Source organism: Ochotona princeps, chromosome Y (assembly GCF_030435755.1).
Source record: "Ochotona princeps isolate mOchPri1 chromosome Y, mOchPri1.hap1, whole genome shotgun sequence".
Lineage (NCBI taxonomy): Eukaryota > Metazoa > Chordata > Mammalia > Lagomorpha > Ochotonidae > Ochotona > Ochotona princeps.
Genome location: NC_080866.1, coordinates 1488515 through 1504477, shown reverse-complemented (window position 1 = coordinate 1504477; position 15963 = coordinate 1488515). Strand labels below are relative to the sequence as shown.

At 41.1% G+C, this 15963-nt stretch overlaps 1 protein-coding gene across 1 annotated transcript in view; it reads left to right on the top strand.

The window, feature by feature from the left end:
* The window catches only part of LOC131478689 (probable ubiquitin carboxyl-terminal hydrolase FAF-X), a 148310-nt gene that overhangs the window by 93418 nt on the left and 38929 nt on the right, over positions 1-15963 (top strand). Inside the window, 4 exon segments of the mRNA XM_058659276.1 lie at positions 771-940; positions 13585-13693; positions 14337-14483; positions 15401-15547. Of these exon segments, the coding sequence (XP_058515259.1) occupies positions 771-940; positions 13585-13693; positions 14337-14483; positions 15401-15547 (573 nt within the window).

Genomic DNA, 15963 nt, shown 5'->3' with positions numbered 1-15963 from the left:
AATATAACGGTGTTCTAGATAGGTTGCCTATAAACGTAATTCTTTGGAGGGAAAAACTGAAAACATAGCCAAGTATTACAAAAACAAGGTTTGTTGATGATGGAATTAAAAAGGATTTTTTGGGTAGAACAAATTTTAAATTAGTTCACAAAATGAATCAGATGGAACATATTTCTCTCTTTCTCTTGCTTATGTCCCTTTGTCTCTGTACCCATCATTCCTCCTTGCTAACCCTGACTTGACTTAGATAAAAATGAAGTAAAAATTTGTGAAACCTGCATGTTATGAAAAACAATGGGATTGAGTCAGTATGGTTAATGTTACAGTTCTTAAATCATAAATTTTAGCTGTAGCCTGCACACCCTGGAAAGTAGTAGTAGCTCCCAGCTTTTTCATGAACCATACCCAGCTGTTGTGGGTATTTCTTTCTGACTTTTAGGTAAGTAAAATGAACTTTTTAGTTAAGAAAAATTGCATGGATTTCAAAATGTCCACATGAAAAAAGTTGGCAAACTGTTAATACTGTTTCACAAAACTTTTGGTTGCCGTCATCTTCACTCAAATCCAGAAAACTAAGAAAATGAGGATACTGAATTTTTGCCTCGTATACTCCTTTAATCTCAACTGTATGTAATATAAAGGCCTTACACAGCAGTAATTTGAAAGATCTGAGGCCATATGAGAGCACATATTTTTAAAACTTAGCTGGAAAATTAACATTCCTCCTGATTTACCTATGGTTAACTAACTTCTTATTATAATTTTTACAGAACCTTATTGCACACCATAAGATGAAGATAGAAGATGAACAGATTTGCTGTGAAGCCTTGGAAGTGATGACATTGTGTTTTGCTTTAATTCCAACAGCATTACATGCATTTAGTAAAGAAAGGAGCTGGAAAACCTTTGTCATTGACTTGCTATTACACTGTTCCAGCAAGTGAGTAATTTTTATGTATGCATTATTTGGATACTCAGGGTATTTTTAAAGTCATGTGTTCTATTTAATCTAAATTTATTTTGTCCTTTGCCAAAATCCAGATTTGATATTTTTCTTATTTTTTTTTTGCTGTGGTGAAACACATAATTGCATCCACAAAAAATTAGTCATTTAATGTTTTTTAAGTTAACAATTTAGTAGCATTAAGTGTATTTCCAATATTATGCTATCATAATTGCTATATATTGCTCACAATTTTAGCTAACGTATTTCTCCTCACGTTTCAAGCCGTGGTGACAATTATGTAACTATGAAGTTTCTTATTTTAGGTAATATATATATAAATGAAACAATGCAAATTTGTCTTTTTGTGTTTGGTTTGTGTAGCTTAGTAGAATGTTTAATGGTTTAGCTATATTTACAATGTCACAAAATGATTAATTTTTAAGAGTGAATGTCTTACCATTGTATATATTTTCTGTTGGCAACGCCTGCGTCACCGTGTACCCCAAGTTGAACAGAGGGACTAGGGTTAAAAACAAGACAACGTGCACTGGGTCATTCGTACAAGGAGAATGCCACTTTATTGAACTTCATCCTGCCTTTTTATGCTCTCTGGTTCCTCCCAGTATTTTTCCACCGTTCAAGCAGCTCCTAAGACCCCCAGGGGCATCCTGATAAACGGCAAGCAGGGAAGCAGGAATTTGTGGATAAGGCAGGAACTAAATGTATCAGACCAAGATTGTGCATCCTGTTACCCCTTGAAAAGCAAGCTAAGCAGTGGAGTTAACACTTGCGAGACCGGGCCCTACAATTTTATTACTTTTGTTACTTAATCTGTTGATAACTACTTGAATTATTTCTACCTGTTTTCTATTAAGAATCTTGTTGGTGTGAACATTACTAGAACATACATTTCTGATTCCTAGTTTAATTCTTTTGAGCAATAGATATGCTGGGGCCTGGCATGGTAGTCTAGTGGCTAAAATTTTCACCTTGCATGTCGTAGATCCCATGTGGGTGCTGGTTCTAATCCTGGTAGTCCCACTTCCCATCCAGCTCCCTGCTTGTGGCCTGGGAAAGCAGTCGAGGACGGCCCAAAGCCTTGGGACCCTGCACCCGTGTGGGAGACCCAAACAGGTTCTGGGATCTTAGCTTCGGATTGCCTCATTGCAGCTGCTTGGGGAATAAATCAATGGATGAAAGATCTTCCTCTCTGCATGGCTGACTTACCAAAAACAATAAAATAAATCTTTAAAAATAAAAGAAATAGATACACTGAATCAAACAACAGGGTTTTGTTTATTTTTAGTGTTTTCTTTTAACCAATAATGAACATAGGCTCAACTTATCTAAATATTCTTAACACATTCTGTTGTTTGTTTTGATAATTTATCCTAAAGAATATGAGATACTTTCTTGTGTGGCTTTTTTTTTCTTACAATTCAGTTAAAAGACACAGAAAGAGTGTGAGACACAAATATTCTATCCACTGGTTCATTCTCGAAAAGATCACAACTTGAAGATTAGACAGGAATATGGATCAGGTACTGATACAATCAAAATATATTACAAGAAAGTAACAGACCCAGGTACTTGGACCTTGATAACAATCTCCTGGCATACACATCAGCAGGAACAAGGGTTCTAGTACTGGAGCCAGAAATTACAAATGTGAAATACAAGCATTTTTTTCATTTTTTATTATATTTTTGACAATCTTTACCTAGTTAATTAGGATAAATAGGTTCAAGGGCTATAGGAAAGTGAACAAGACTATTATGTCCATATTGTTTCCTTCATGTATCTGAGGTAAAGGGGGATATTGAGGGAGAAGCCCCACCCAGTTTCCCACCCACCCCAAGTCCTGGATGTGGGGCATGCTCTGAGATCCTTGCTCAAGTGGTTTTGATATCTTGCCACTCCAAGCATGATGAGGTCCCTAAAGCATCCACTGATTGACATAGTCCTCACAGAGTCTCCGTTTGCCCAGTTTTTCACTGCCAACATATAGCTGAGGTGATTGACTTGTTCTGTCTTATGTCTTTCCTTGGTTAGGGTTCTGAGTTCATCTGTTCAATTGGGGATATCTCCAAAGAAACTTTGTCTGAGGTATTCCCAGACCAGATTCTTGTATGTTCTAGCAAGCACAGGGCCCGGCACAGTCCATCCCCCAATCAGCTGGTGGTTTCAATTGCTGGGTTGGTTCTGTTTCCAGCCCTGTCTTCTACTGGAACCAATGGGTGTTAAAGCCCAACCTGGTTCTGCCCAGCACATACTCAGCACTCACACCAACCAGTGGGAGCTGCAGCCTAGTTGGAGCCACCCACAATAACCCGCACCAGGCCTGTCCCCTACCCTGGTTTGCCAGTCTGTGTAGCAGACTAGTCCAGTCTGTCCCACATCCCATTTGACTCTTGTACATGTTGATAGGTATTAAAGCTTAGTTCCATCTAACCAGCTCAACTATCCAGCCCTCATGGGTGTTGTTGAGTGCCTCTCTGTCTAGCCACCCCAGCCCCTGTCCTAGTTTTTGTGCCCTCTGTGGGAGTGCTAACCCAAGAGGGAGGAACCCACTGTTTCCCTCCCAGGCCTCTCCCACTCCTGGATTATGCACTCTCCAGGTGGTTCTGTGATTTGACTTGACAGAATTAGCTCCCAGGGCCAGCTTCTGCCAGTTGATGCTGTGGATAAGCCCAAACAACCCTCACCCACTCTAATTTTTGTTTGCACCAGTAGGAACAATCAGCCCAGCCTGGCTTTTCCCTGACCTAGCTCACATGAGGCACACAAGTGGTAGCCCTGCCTAGTCTGGTCTGCCCCCTCCCAGCTCATACTGTCCAGTGGGAGTAGCTGTCCAGCAAGGGAACCACCCTTTATTCCCCTGCCGGCTCTGCCCCCTCCTTTCCTGGTTCTCACATGTGCTGGTTGGGCGCTGCAGTCACATGCGGTACAGGCAACCTCACCTTGGCATTCCGTATTGTACACTGGTTTTTGTCGCAACCAAACCCGGCTCGACCCACACTCTGTTCTGGTGCTTGGATTTGCCAGTGGATGACGTGAACTGATTCAGCCTGGTCTGCCCCCGACCCATGCCAAATGTATGCCAGTGAGTAACTTTCCAAGGCCTGTTCTAGGCTGTTTCCTATCATGCTTCTTGCGCTTACCTGCAGGGTCTGTGTCCTGCCAGAGGAGCTGCCCAGGCTGCTCCAACAGAACCCCTCCCAATGCCAGATTTTGCACATACCACGGGGTCCATGGGCCAGCCCTAGTCAGTTCACCTCCTGTCCTTGCAGGAACAGTGACTTTTTCCTGACTGGCCTTCAACCCAAACTGGTCCTTGCTGTTGGATGTTTCAGCCCAGCCATGGCTCGTCCATACCCACATAGGGCTCACACATGGCTCAGTAGGGGTTGAGACCTTGCCTAGTCTATCCCACATCTACCCTTGGTCCTCCAGGACAATAGATGGTGTTGGAGTCTGTCCCAGCTTGGTGCGTCCAGTCCCAGTCCACACTTGTGCCAAGGAGACTACAACTCTTTCCTGATCAGAACGCAGCCCCATTCCAGCCCTTGCGCCCATTGGAGGGAACCTCAGCCAGGTAGGGTGTCCGCTTAGCTCCCCAGCTGGGCCTGTTCCCAGCCATAGATCACGCGCATGCCAGTGGTTGCTCTGACTCAGCTTGGCTCAGCCCCTCACCTGTTCCAACCCCTGCCTTAGACACTGTGGCGTAGCGTTCCTGGCTCATGCAGACCAGTAGGTGCAAGAGCCTATCTCGGCATAACCTGTGCTCCATCCTGGTTTCTAGTTTTGCTTGTAGGCTAAGGTTTGCTCAGTCCTGCCCAGTACACCCCGTTCTATTACCAATTGACACATTAGCCAGCTGTTGGAGCTACTTTGCCCAGCTTGTCCGACCCCCAGGTCTGGACCACATGTTCACCAGCGGGAGCTATAACTCACCAGGGGAGTTTCCCAAGTTCCTCCACTTGATCCACTCCCAGACCCAGTTCTCATACATGCCATTGAGGTTTTTTTTTGTTTTGTTTTTGTTTTTTTTGATTCTTTAATCTATTTTATTGTGTTGTTGACAATCTTTACATAGTTAATTACAGTTAAAGAAAGAAAAAGAAAAGAAAAAAAAAAAAGGTTCAGGGGTATAGGGAAGTGGGTAATACTATTATGTCCACATTGTTTCCATCTTGTATCTGAGGTAAAGGGGGATATTGAGGGGGAAGCCCCACCCGGTTTCCCGCCCACCCCGAGTCCCGGATGTGGGGCATGCTCTGAGATATGTGCTCGAGTGGTGTTAATAGTTCTCCGGTTATGAATCGCTGCCAGTTTCGCTCGATGAGGTCGTCCACTGATTGATATGGTCCATCATAAAGTCTCCGTTTGCCCCATATATCGCTGCCAACATATAGCTGAGATGAATGATTGATCTGCTCTGTCTTCTGTCTTTTCTTGATTAGAGTTCTGAGTCCAGCAGTTCGATTAGGGAGATCTCCAAAGAAACTTTGAGGTATTCCCAGACTAGTTTCTTGTATGCTCTAGCAAGCACAGGGCCCGGCACAGTCCATCACCACGATCAGCTGGTGGTTGCAATTGCTGGGTTGGTTCTGTTTTCAGTCCTGAGTTGCACTGGAACCAATGGGTGTTGCAGTCCAGTCTGGTTCTGCCCAGCACATACTCGGCCCTCACACAAACCAGTGGGAGCTGCAGCCTAGTCGGGGCGACCCACAATAACCCCCACCAGGCCCGCCCCCTACCCTGGTTTGCCAGTATGTGTAGCAGAAGACCAGTCTGTCCCTCATCCCATTTGGCTCTTGTACGTGTCAATGGGTATTAATGCTTAGTTCTATCTAACCAACTCAACCATCCAGCCCTCACGGGTGTTGTTGAGTGCCTCTCTATCTAGCCATCCCATCCCCCGTCCCAGTCTTCATGCCCTCCCACGGGAATAGTGACCCAAGAAGGGGGAACCCACTTTTTCCCTCCCAGGTCTCTCTGTCCCGGTTTATGCACTCTTTAGGTGGTTCTGTGCTTTGACTTGACAGAATTAGTCCCCAGTGCCAGCTTCTGCGGCTATGCCCATACATCCCTCACCCACTCTAATTTATGCTTGCACCAGCAGGAATAATCAGCCCAGCCTGGCTTTTCCCTGATCTAGTCCACATGCAGCGCACAGGTGTTGTAGCCTTGCATAGTCTAGTCTGTCTCTATCCCAGCCCACGCTCTCCATTGGGAGTAGCTGTCCGGCGAGGGGACCAGCCCCTTAATCCCCCCACCAGTTCTGCCCCTCCCTTCCTTCCTGGATCTCATGTGTGCTGGTTGGGTGCTGCATTCATATCCAGTACAGGCAACCACGCCCTGGCATTCCATAATGTGTACTTGTTTTGTTGCAACCAAACCTGGCTCATCCCACACTCTGTTCTGGTGATCGGATTTGCCAGTGGGTGACATGAACTGATTCAGCCTGGTCTGCTCCTGACCCATGCTGAATGTGTGCCAGTGGGAAACTTTCCATGGCCTATTCTGGGCTGTTTCCTATCATGCTTCTTGCGCTTACCTGCAGGGACTGTGTCCTGCATGCCATTGAGTTTTACCAGTGCCAGGCTCAGACTGGCCTCCCATTTGGCCTTGTATGAGCTGGTGAATGTTGCAGCCCAGGCCACCCCACACCCTATCCAGGATGCACTTTCGGGTGCTGCTGCCTGACCAGTCCAGACTGTTGTGGGTTCCTTTACCTGTGATTGATGGCAGGCTCCTTGGTCACACCTAGCTTAGTCCATCACCACCTCAACTCTTGAGCTAACCAGTGGGGCTAGAATTTCCACAGGGTGTGGCCCACACATCCCTCACAGAATCTACCCCCAGATATGGTTCTCGGGTGCTAGTTAATGTTATGGCCCTGCCTAATGTGACCAGTCTCCTGATCCATCATGTCAGGTAATAGGATATCCTGCTGGACAAGCCCCAACCCTCAGCTTTTGCATGAACTGGTGTTCGCTGCTCAGCATTGTTAAGTGATTACAAGTTCTTCAATGGAAGAGTTACTGTCATTGGGAAACTTTAGAATTGATTTACAATCCCAGAGCAGAGCATTCACTGGCGTCAGGGATCCAGGCAAGAGACGCCCCGACCTGAGAGCTTATACAGGCATTTTAACCTAAGGCTAAATAACCTGTTTCTCTGATTGTATGTGTGTTTAATTCTTAGTAATTATGGTGGTGATACAGAACATCTGAAATAATTCTTAGCCACATACCCGGTGCAATGACTTTAAGGCTAAATCCTCGCCTTGCCAAATGTTTGGATCACTTATGGGCAGCAGTTTGTGTTGTAGCAGCTCCACTTCCCATTGAGCTCCGTGCTTGTGGCCTAGGGGAGTACCCGGTGCCCATGGGGAAATCCAGAGGAAACTCTTGGATCCAGACCAATTGAGTCTCATCTGTAGAGTTCCAAGGATCCAGCTGGAAACCTCAGTTTCAAAGATTCACTTTTAGAGTTTTAGATATAAAAAAAAAAATTTAAAGGCTTAAACTTTTTTCAGAGTAAAAATTATATCTGAGCATTTTAACTAAAGCTCCTTTAACGTAAATACTACATCTATATAGTGTAGATGTAATAAGTTAAAAAGCTCCTTTAACATAAATATTTAAAGCGGTTATACTCAATTAAGGTAACAGAACAACATGAAAATTTCCTGAGATGCATTAAGCCTTGTTACTGCATTTACAAGATGCATAAAAACCTTAACTGAAAAGATTAGCATGTGATTCCAACATAGGCTTATCATAGTACAGGTAAATACATCACATAACAAGGAGGTAGAAAATCACTTATCTTACATACTGTTTTTTTAAGATGGATTTTTATTTATATTGGAATGGTAGAGAGAAAGATTTTCCATCTGTGGTTCACTCTGTTAATGGCCACAACAGCTGAAGCTGAGCTGATTCAAAGCTGTGAGTCGGGAGCTTCCTCCAGGACTCCATGTGAGTGCAGGGTCCCAAGGCTTTGGACCATCCCCACTGGTTGGGAAGTGAAGCAGCCAGGATACAAACCAGTGCTCAAATGGGATCCTGGTTGATGCAAGGCAAGGATTTTGCCACTGAGTGTCATGCTGTGCCCTACTGTCTGTCTTTTAAGAGCTCACTAAATTTTATTCTAGTCTCATCTCACACAGCATGAACACCTTTAATTAAGAAAAAAGTATATTTTTTTAAAATGTACTAAAATTTAACCCATAGTTATTTAAAGTAATTTTGAATTTTGAAAACATTAAAATGATTTTTTAATCCAATAAAGAAATAGGTAAACAACTTTAATCAATTATATTCTGCCTGGTTATTTTTATATATATATCTGTAAAATACATGTATAATCACTGCTCTCACTAAAGAAAATAACTAGCTCTACACTTTTTTAATATTGAGTTCTTTCTAATGGACCTGACTTTGATAGTGAATCTTCACATGAGCCTTAGTAAAAGTCTCTTGAGCTGAATTTCTGGTCACTGCTTACGTTGGTAACTGGACAAATGAAAGGATAAACAAACATGATGGGGAAATAAAATTCCTCCCTGAAAGTTTACTATGAGATACAGGCTACTTGAGAAGATACTATCAGAAGGACTCTCCCAAATGAGAGAGCACTAAGAAGGAAGAAAGGGAGTACCAGAAAGCATGCTTGAGAACTTGTCTGCATGAGTTCAGGTCCTATGTGTGGTTCTTTACCTACTGGGAAGTTTAGATTGCAGAGACTTTACCTATATGTAGAAAGATTATGTAAGCTGTGACTCAAAACTAACCAGATATTTAGAGAAATACCAACTAATGGGACCAGAAGTTAAATTTGGTGAGGTAAGGAAGCCTTTAGAAGAGAAATCCTGTCAGGATCTGGGTAAAGAAAGGATTCATGGCATTGATAAATCGATCTCTAAACAAAAGACAGAATGTACTTTTCAGCCTAAAGGGCTATTAGAGTCCGGTGTCTAGTCAAGAGACCTTTGAAAAATAGCAGATCTACCTTGGTCTGTATTTACAATGCCATGGTGAACATAATTAACAGAATGGTAAACTTCTGTTACTGAAAGACTATACTATGCATCTAGAACACCAGATGCTGGTTCTGGTTTGAATTCAAAAATTACTGCAAATCTCATGCTGTTGACAAATCCCATAGATGGAAAGTGACTGGACCAGCATTCGCAGAGCTAGCACAAGAAGTATAAAAGATGGGGCTTCTAGTGCCAGAGTAGTGAGGTGGCAGGCTAATCATTGGCCTATAGTTATGCCTGCCATCCCATATGGTCAGTTTTAGTTGCAATTGCTGTACTTCCTATCCGGTAATCCTCTGGCTGCTAGTGCCATGTTCTCATATGGGTACTACTTCATGTCCCAGATTCTGTCCCTTCCAGCTCCTTGTCTGTCTTGGGAAAGCAGTGAAGGACAGCCAAGGACCTTGGTACCCTGCTCCTTCATGGGAGCTGCAAAAAATCTCCTGGTTTCTGGTTTTTAGACTGGCACAACTTTGAATATTGTGGCCATTTGGGCAGTGAACCATTAGATGGAAGATCTTTCTCTGTTTTACCCCATCTCTCCTTTCAAGTAAAATTTAAAAAGAAATTGTATATTAAAAAGTATATATATGTGTGTGTGTATATATATATGGTCTCTGATGTTTGTGATGACCTCCAAAAGTGAAGTAATAGGTTTTAGAGTGGAGTATGGGTTCCCTTGGATATTGGGCACAGAACCATGGCTGCACTTCAAACTATGGCCACTCTCATAGTGCTGTCTTCCTGTAGAAAGTGTGCTTCGCTGCTCCAAGCACGCTAACAAACTAGCTGAGGATTAGGTCCAGCCTAAAAGTTTTCAAAAAGCACTGGAGTGTGTAATACATTGATATGGGGGAAATCAGTTGCAGAGGAACAAGGAGGGGGAAAATTCCTTTTTATATAGAACTATATTATGAAAAATAAAATAATATTAATATTATTCCAAAGGGCTACAGTAAGGATGAAATTGTATATTTTATAAGTACATACTATTTTGTCATCTGTACCAGTGAATGAAACATTTACTTAATTAAAATTCATGTTGCCTTAAGGGAAAATATTACTTTAAAATCTTTGTCTAGAAAGCTCAGTATCTGAATTTCTTTGTAACACCATCTTTTCTTTCCCTTCAATTGTACATAGTTTGTTTCTCTTTCAAGCTTCATGGTATGAGTGCATGGTACTACATGTTTGTGAATTGCTTATTCAAATAGTACACTATATTTACTCTTGATATGAGATTTACTTCCTTTTATGGGGTATGTTCATAATTGTTCATGTTGCAACTTGAATTCCACTAATGTTCTGATTGTGAGTGATATTATTTTTACATATTTAAATTTAATTTTTTTTTTATTTGAAAGAAAAGAAGACGAGAGAAAGGGGAAAACTGAAATTCTATTGGTTCTTGGCGCATATGGTCACAACACCTGGATGTGCCAGATTGAAGCTAACAGCCACTTAGGCCAGCCATCTTCTGTTTTCTGAGCTATATTACTAGGGAGCTGTATCTGAAGTAGAAAATTAGATCTTGAATAGAAGTGGTATGGGTTGCTGGCATCACAGACAGAAGCTTCACCCACTGTGCTACTATGCTGGCCCCAGGAATATGATTTACTAAATTTCTTATTGTTCTTATTTGCTTTTGAGTATACTGTTTCTTCCTCACAGCAGGGAACTTTTCATCTTTAAAAAAAAAACTACTTTAAAAATTACTAATTTTTTTTTTTTTTGGAAAGGAAGATTTAAGAGGAGAGACAGAAGATCTTTCATCCACTGGTTCACTGCTCAAGTGAGCTGAGCAGATCCAAAGCCAGGAGTTTCTTCCAGATCTGCTGTGGTGGGTGCAAGATCCCAAGGCTTTGGGCTATCCTCAGTTGCTTTTCCTGACTATCTATTGTCTTTGTCCAGTAACTTAAATTATTTCATCGAGTCCCAGAAGTTTCCATCATTATTAACTGCTGTATTAAGCAATAAAGAGATACATCTGTTTTTCAGCAGTGTTCCGATAGTCCCTGGACATACTGGTATGAACTCAGTAATATGCAACTGAGGCCTGCTTTACTCCTATACTCGGAGACCAGGTTGTCACATTGATAATGTCTGCTGTTAAAGAGGTAGTTAAGTGATTTTCTCAGTTTCTTTGAGATTTATTTTTATTTGTAAGGCAGATTTCACAGAGAAGGAGAGACAGAAAGGTCTTCTATCTGCTGGTGCACGTGCAAAATGGCCACAACAGCTGCAGTTGAGCACATCTGAAGCCAGGAACCTCTTTCAGGTCTCCCCCTTTCAGGTGCAGGGTCCCAAGGCTTTGACCCATTCTCTGCTAAGCTATCCCAGGTTACAAGCAGGGAGATAGATTGGAAGTGAAGAGGCCAGAACATGAACTGGCACTCATCTGGGATGCAGTGGTTACACTTGAAGTGTTAGCATGCTACACCCTCAGGCTGCTTTCATGAAGTGTTCTGTTTCTTAATTGACAGCGTTTGGGTTCATGTAAACCATAAATTTCTAGGAACACTGGCAGCTTTGGACTGGTTTTTGATATTTCTCTGATAGGACAGGAATTTGGAACTGATTGGTCTAGAGTCTTGTTCTTTGTAATTTCAGAATTCAAGTGCATGTAAAAGTTTTATATTGAGCCTATTTTCAAAAATTGGGGCAGACATTTTGATAGTTAGGACACCTTTGTTCCACAACAGATTACCTAACCTTGATATACAGCTCTTGTCTCCTGTTTCCGGCTTCTCTTTAAGACGAACTTGAAGGTCATTGTGATGGCTTACTTAGACCCTGACAACAACTAGGGAAACTCAGGTTGAGTTTCAGGATCCTAGTTTTCTTTGTCTTACACCGTTTTCATTGCTGGGAATAAGGCAATTGGTGGAGCAACACTGTTTCCTCCTTTGACTCCTTGTCCCTATATCATTCGTTTTGTTTCTTTCTTTTCCTTCCTTCCTTCCTTCCTTCCTTCCTTCCTTCCTTCCTTCCTTTCTTTCTTTCTTTCTTTCTTCCCTTAGAGAGAGATTATCTATCTATCTATTTTTATTAGAAAGTCAAATTTACGGAGTGAAGGAGAGACAGAGAGAAAGGTCTTCCATCCACTTCCCAAATAGCTGCAACGGTGCTGCACCAGTCCAAAATGAGGAACCAGGAACCTCTTCCAGTCTCCCACGCGGGTGCAGGGTCCCAATGCTTTGGGCCGTCCTCGACTGCTTTCCCAGGCCACAAGCAGGGAGCTGGATGGGAAGCGAAGCTGATGGGATACAAACGGGGACAGTTAGTGGATACTGGGTACAGTGTGCAAGGCGAGTACTTTAGCCATTAGGCTACTACACCTGACCCTGTCACTATTTTCAAGCAAGTAACTTTCTACATCTGATTAAAGCAAATAAAACAAACTAATGTGTTCTTTTAAGTGTATTTTATTTTATTTGTATTGGAAAGGCAGATTTACAGGCTGAAGAAAACACAGAAAGATATTCCATCCACTGTTTGACTCCCCAAATGGGTGAGCAGCTGGAACGGAGCCAATCCAAAAGCAGTAGACAGGAGCTTCTTGTATTCCCACATGGAAGCAGGGTGCCAGTGACTTGGGCCATTTTCTATTGTTTTCCCAAGCCACAAGTAGGGAGCTGAATATGAAGTGGAGCTGCTGGGACATGAACTGGTGACTTTAAGAGATGCTGGCACTTCCAGGCTAAGACATTAGTCTGCTAATTTTAGTCTCAATAATTATACTGTTTTTGCATGATATATATGAAATTTGTTGTGAGCTTGACTAATTTTCATCTGATCATTTACTCTTCAAAATGCACACAACAGCTGGTGTGGTAGGCCAAAGCAAAACAGAAGCCAATAACTCCAGTTAGATCTCCCACAGCAGTGGCAAAGGACCCTAGAGCCTTGGCTATAATCCATTATCTGCCAAGATTCATTAGCAGATAACCAATTTGGAAGCACCGCCTGTGTACTCAAAGCAGCACTGGGAAATCAAATGTGAACAATCTTTTTAAGTGTCTTAACCACCCTGCACAATGCCAGTTGATTGAATGAATGATTCAAAGTGCCAAGAATTTGTTTTTAGGCTCAGATACAGTTGCTCCTAGGAACCATATTTCAAGAACTGCTTTTAAACATGAGGTATCAAGCTGTTATGGTTTTCATGATCATTTTGAACCAAAGCATGGTTCATGAAAACAGTTCAGGAGAGTGAAAAATTACATACAGGACTTACTAGAGATGCATTTCCAGATTTCCAAATAGAAATGTAAGCATCCATTCAGGAACAAAGAGGCATATGTTTCTCTACCATTAATGTGATCAAGCTTTCCCCATTGCTTGCACTTAAAATTCCGAAAAATGATGCAGTAAGAAACTTTAAGAATAATGTTAGTAATATGTTTCCAAATGGTTGCTTAACAATTTAAGGTTTTTATTCCATGGCAAGTACCATATTGTTCAGATATTCTTGGTTGTTAACTAACTGCTAATATCTTCGTTACTAATTCATAGATTCTGTTAAAACATCATTGATATTTTGTTTTATCTGTGAATGTAACAAAGTAAATATTTTTTTCTCCAGAACCATTCGCCAGTTAGCACAAGAGCAATTTTTTTTAATGTGTACCAGATGTTGCATGGGACATCAGCCTCTTGTTTTCTTCATTACTCTACTGTTTACCATTTTGGGGGTAAGAAATTTACAGATGAACCTATCAATGTGAGTCATTGTTAAAACGAAGCAGCCTTCAGAAAATTTAGAATTTTGCTTTTATTTAACTTTGAATTGTTGTGATTTTTTTTTAAGATTTATTTATTTTTACTGGAAAGGCAGATATACATAGAGGAGGAGAGACAGAGAGGAAGATCTTCCGTCCAATGATTCACTCCCCAAGTGAGCTCAACAGCTAGAGCTGAGCCTATCCAAAGGCAGGAGCCTGGAGCCTGCTCGGGGTCTCCCACGCGGGTGCAGAGTCCCAAGGCATTGGGCCGTCCTCCACTGCTTTCCCAGGCCACAAGCAGGGAGCTGGATGGGAAGTGGAGCTGCCGGGATTAGAACCAGTGTCCACATGGTGTCCTAGTACGTTCAAGGCGAGGACTTTAGCCACTAGGCCATGGTGCCAGGCCCAATTTGTTTTGATTTAATAAAATACCACAAAGTATTTGTAGACTGGCTTTTACTTGTAGGACTATTAAAGAAATGACTATTGTCTCTGGAAAAATAGAGAACAGTTTGTTGTTTATTATTTATTTGAGTCATATAAAGCATTATCATAGTTTCAGTTCTCTGATATGCATTCTGAGTGTAAACATTGTTTTAATGTATTATTTCAGAGCACAGCAAGAGAGAGGGGAAAACATTCTAGTGAATATTTCACACTTCTATGTCAGCTCCTTAATTATGCTTACAACAGTAATATTAATGTGCCTGATGCTGACATTCTTCTTAACAATGAAATTGATTGGCTCAAAAGAATTAAGGTATGTTGTATAATATTTAGTTTTGTTATATTAATTCTGGGTGAACTTTCTTGTTTTAAAGGATGATTTTTAAAGATATGACTCTAATAAACAGGTACATTGCTTTCTTGATGAATTTGTACCTTTCAAATAATTCACCACTGATTTGTAGAAGGAATGCACAACTAGTCCTGTTTGAATGCCTTGAAGTTTGATACTCAGATTCTTTGTTAATTTGGAACTATTTTTGGTACATTTACTCAGAATATTATAGACTAGCATTTCCAAGAGAATCTGGATTTTATAGCTTTGGCTTTTGATTCTATTAGTGTTGTTTGAAATCAGCCTGGGGGGAGTAAGTAGGATTTATTCTTTCAATGAAATCAAAGAATTCTTTTGCTCTTTAACTACCTGAACATCTACAGTGGTTGGGACTGGGCCTAATTAATCTTGTACCCAGAAGCTCAATCTGGGTCTTCCCATGAATAAAAAGGTTTCATCTGTTTGAACCATTACATGCTACCTCCCAGTTGTGTGCCTGAGCAGGAAGCTAGAAACAAGAACAGAACCAAAACCTGAATCTAAGCACTCTGGTAAGGTATGTGCACAAACCAACCAGTCTTAACCACAATGCAAGTGTTCTGTGCCCTGGCATTTGCTATTTACAAACACAGTTTCTTTTTCTGAAGAGCTACAATGAATGAGCAGCATCCATGGATTTTACAGTAGTCTCCCTTCCTCCACATATGAAAAGACCAAGAATGTTTCTATTTCTTGAAGAAAAAATTGTCAAATTTTCTGTCTTAAGAATTCTTCTAACCTAAATGGAAAAATTGGGCGAAATCATGGTTGAAATCACCTCTGACTGTGTGATGTTGTGGTTCCACTTGTCCTTACCTATGTCATAGGCTACTCCTGTAATATTTTTCCATTGGCAGGATGTTGTTAAAAATACAGGTGAAACAGGTATTGAAGAACCAATTTTGGAAGGCCACTTGGGTGTAACAAAAGAGTTGATGGCCTTTCAGACTCCTGAGCAAAAGTATCACGTTGGTTGTAAAAAAGGAGGTGCTAATCTTATTAAAGTAAGTCCTGAATTTTAATGTTAAACTAATTGTTACAGTTCTACAGATGTGTTTGAGTTATTTAGTATTACTTTTTGACACAGTATCTTGATAGTATTTGTAAAACCTTTGTCTTGGAGGAATTTATTAAAATTTTTAGACATCTGCCTAGCTTGTTAAAGTTTATTGTAGTAATTATGAAAAATCAAATGAAATTCTTTGGGATATAAGTTAGCAGCATTTCTTGGATTTGTCTCTTAATAAATCTCAATTTTTGTTTGATCATATTTCAAAATGGGAAATATATCATCTTTACAGATTGACATATGCCAAATTCTTGACAGTTTTACAATATTAAACTGAAAGAAAAGAGTTCAGTTCTAATGGATTTTAATTTTCAGTTTTATCTAATTCAAGGATATTCTATCTCAGCTTTC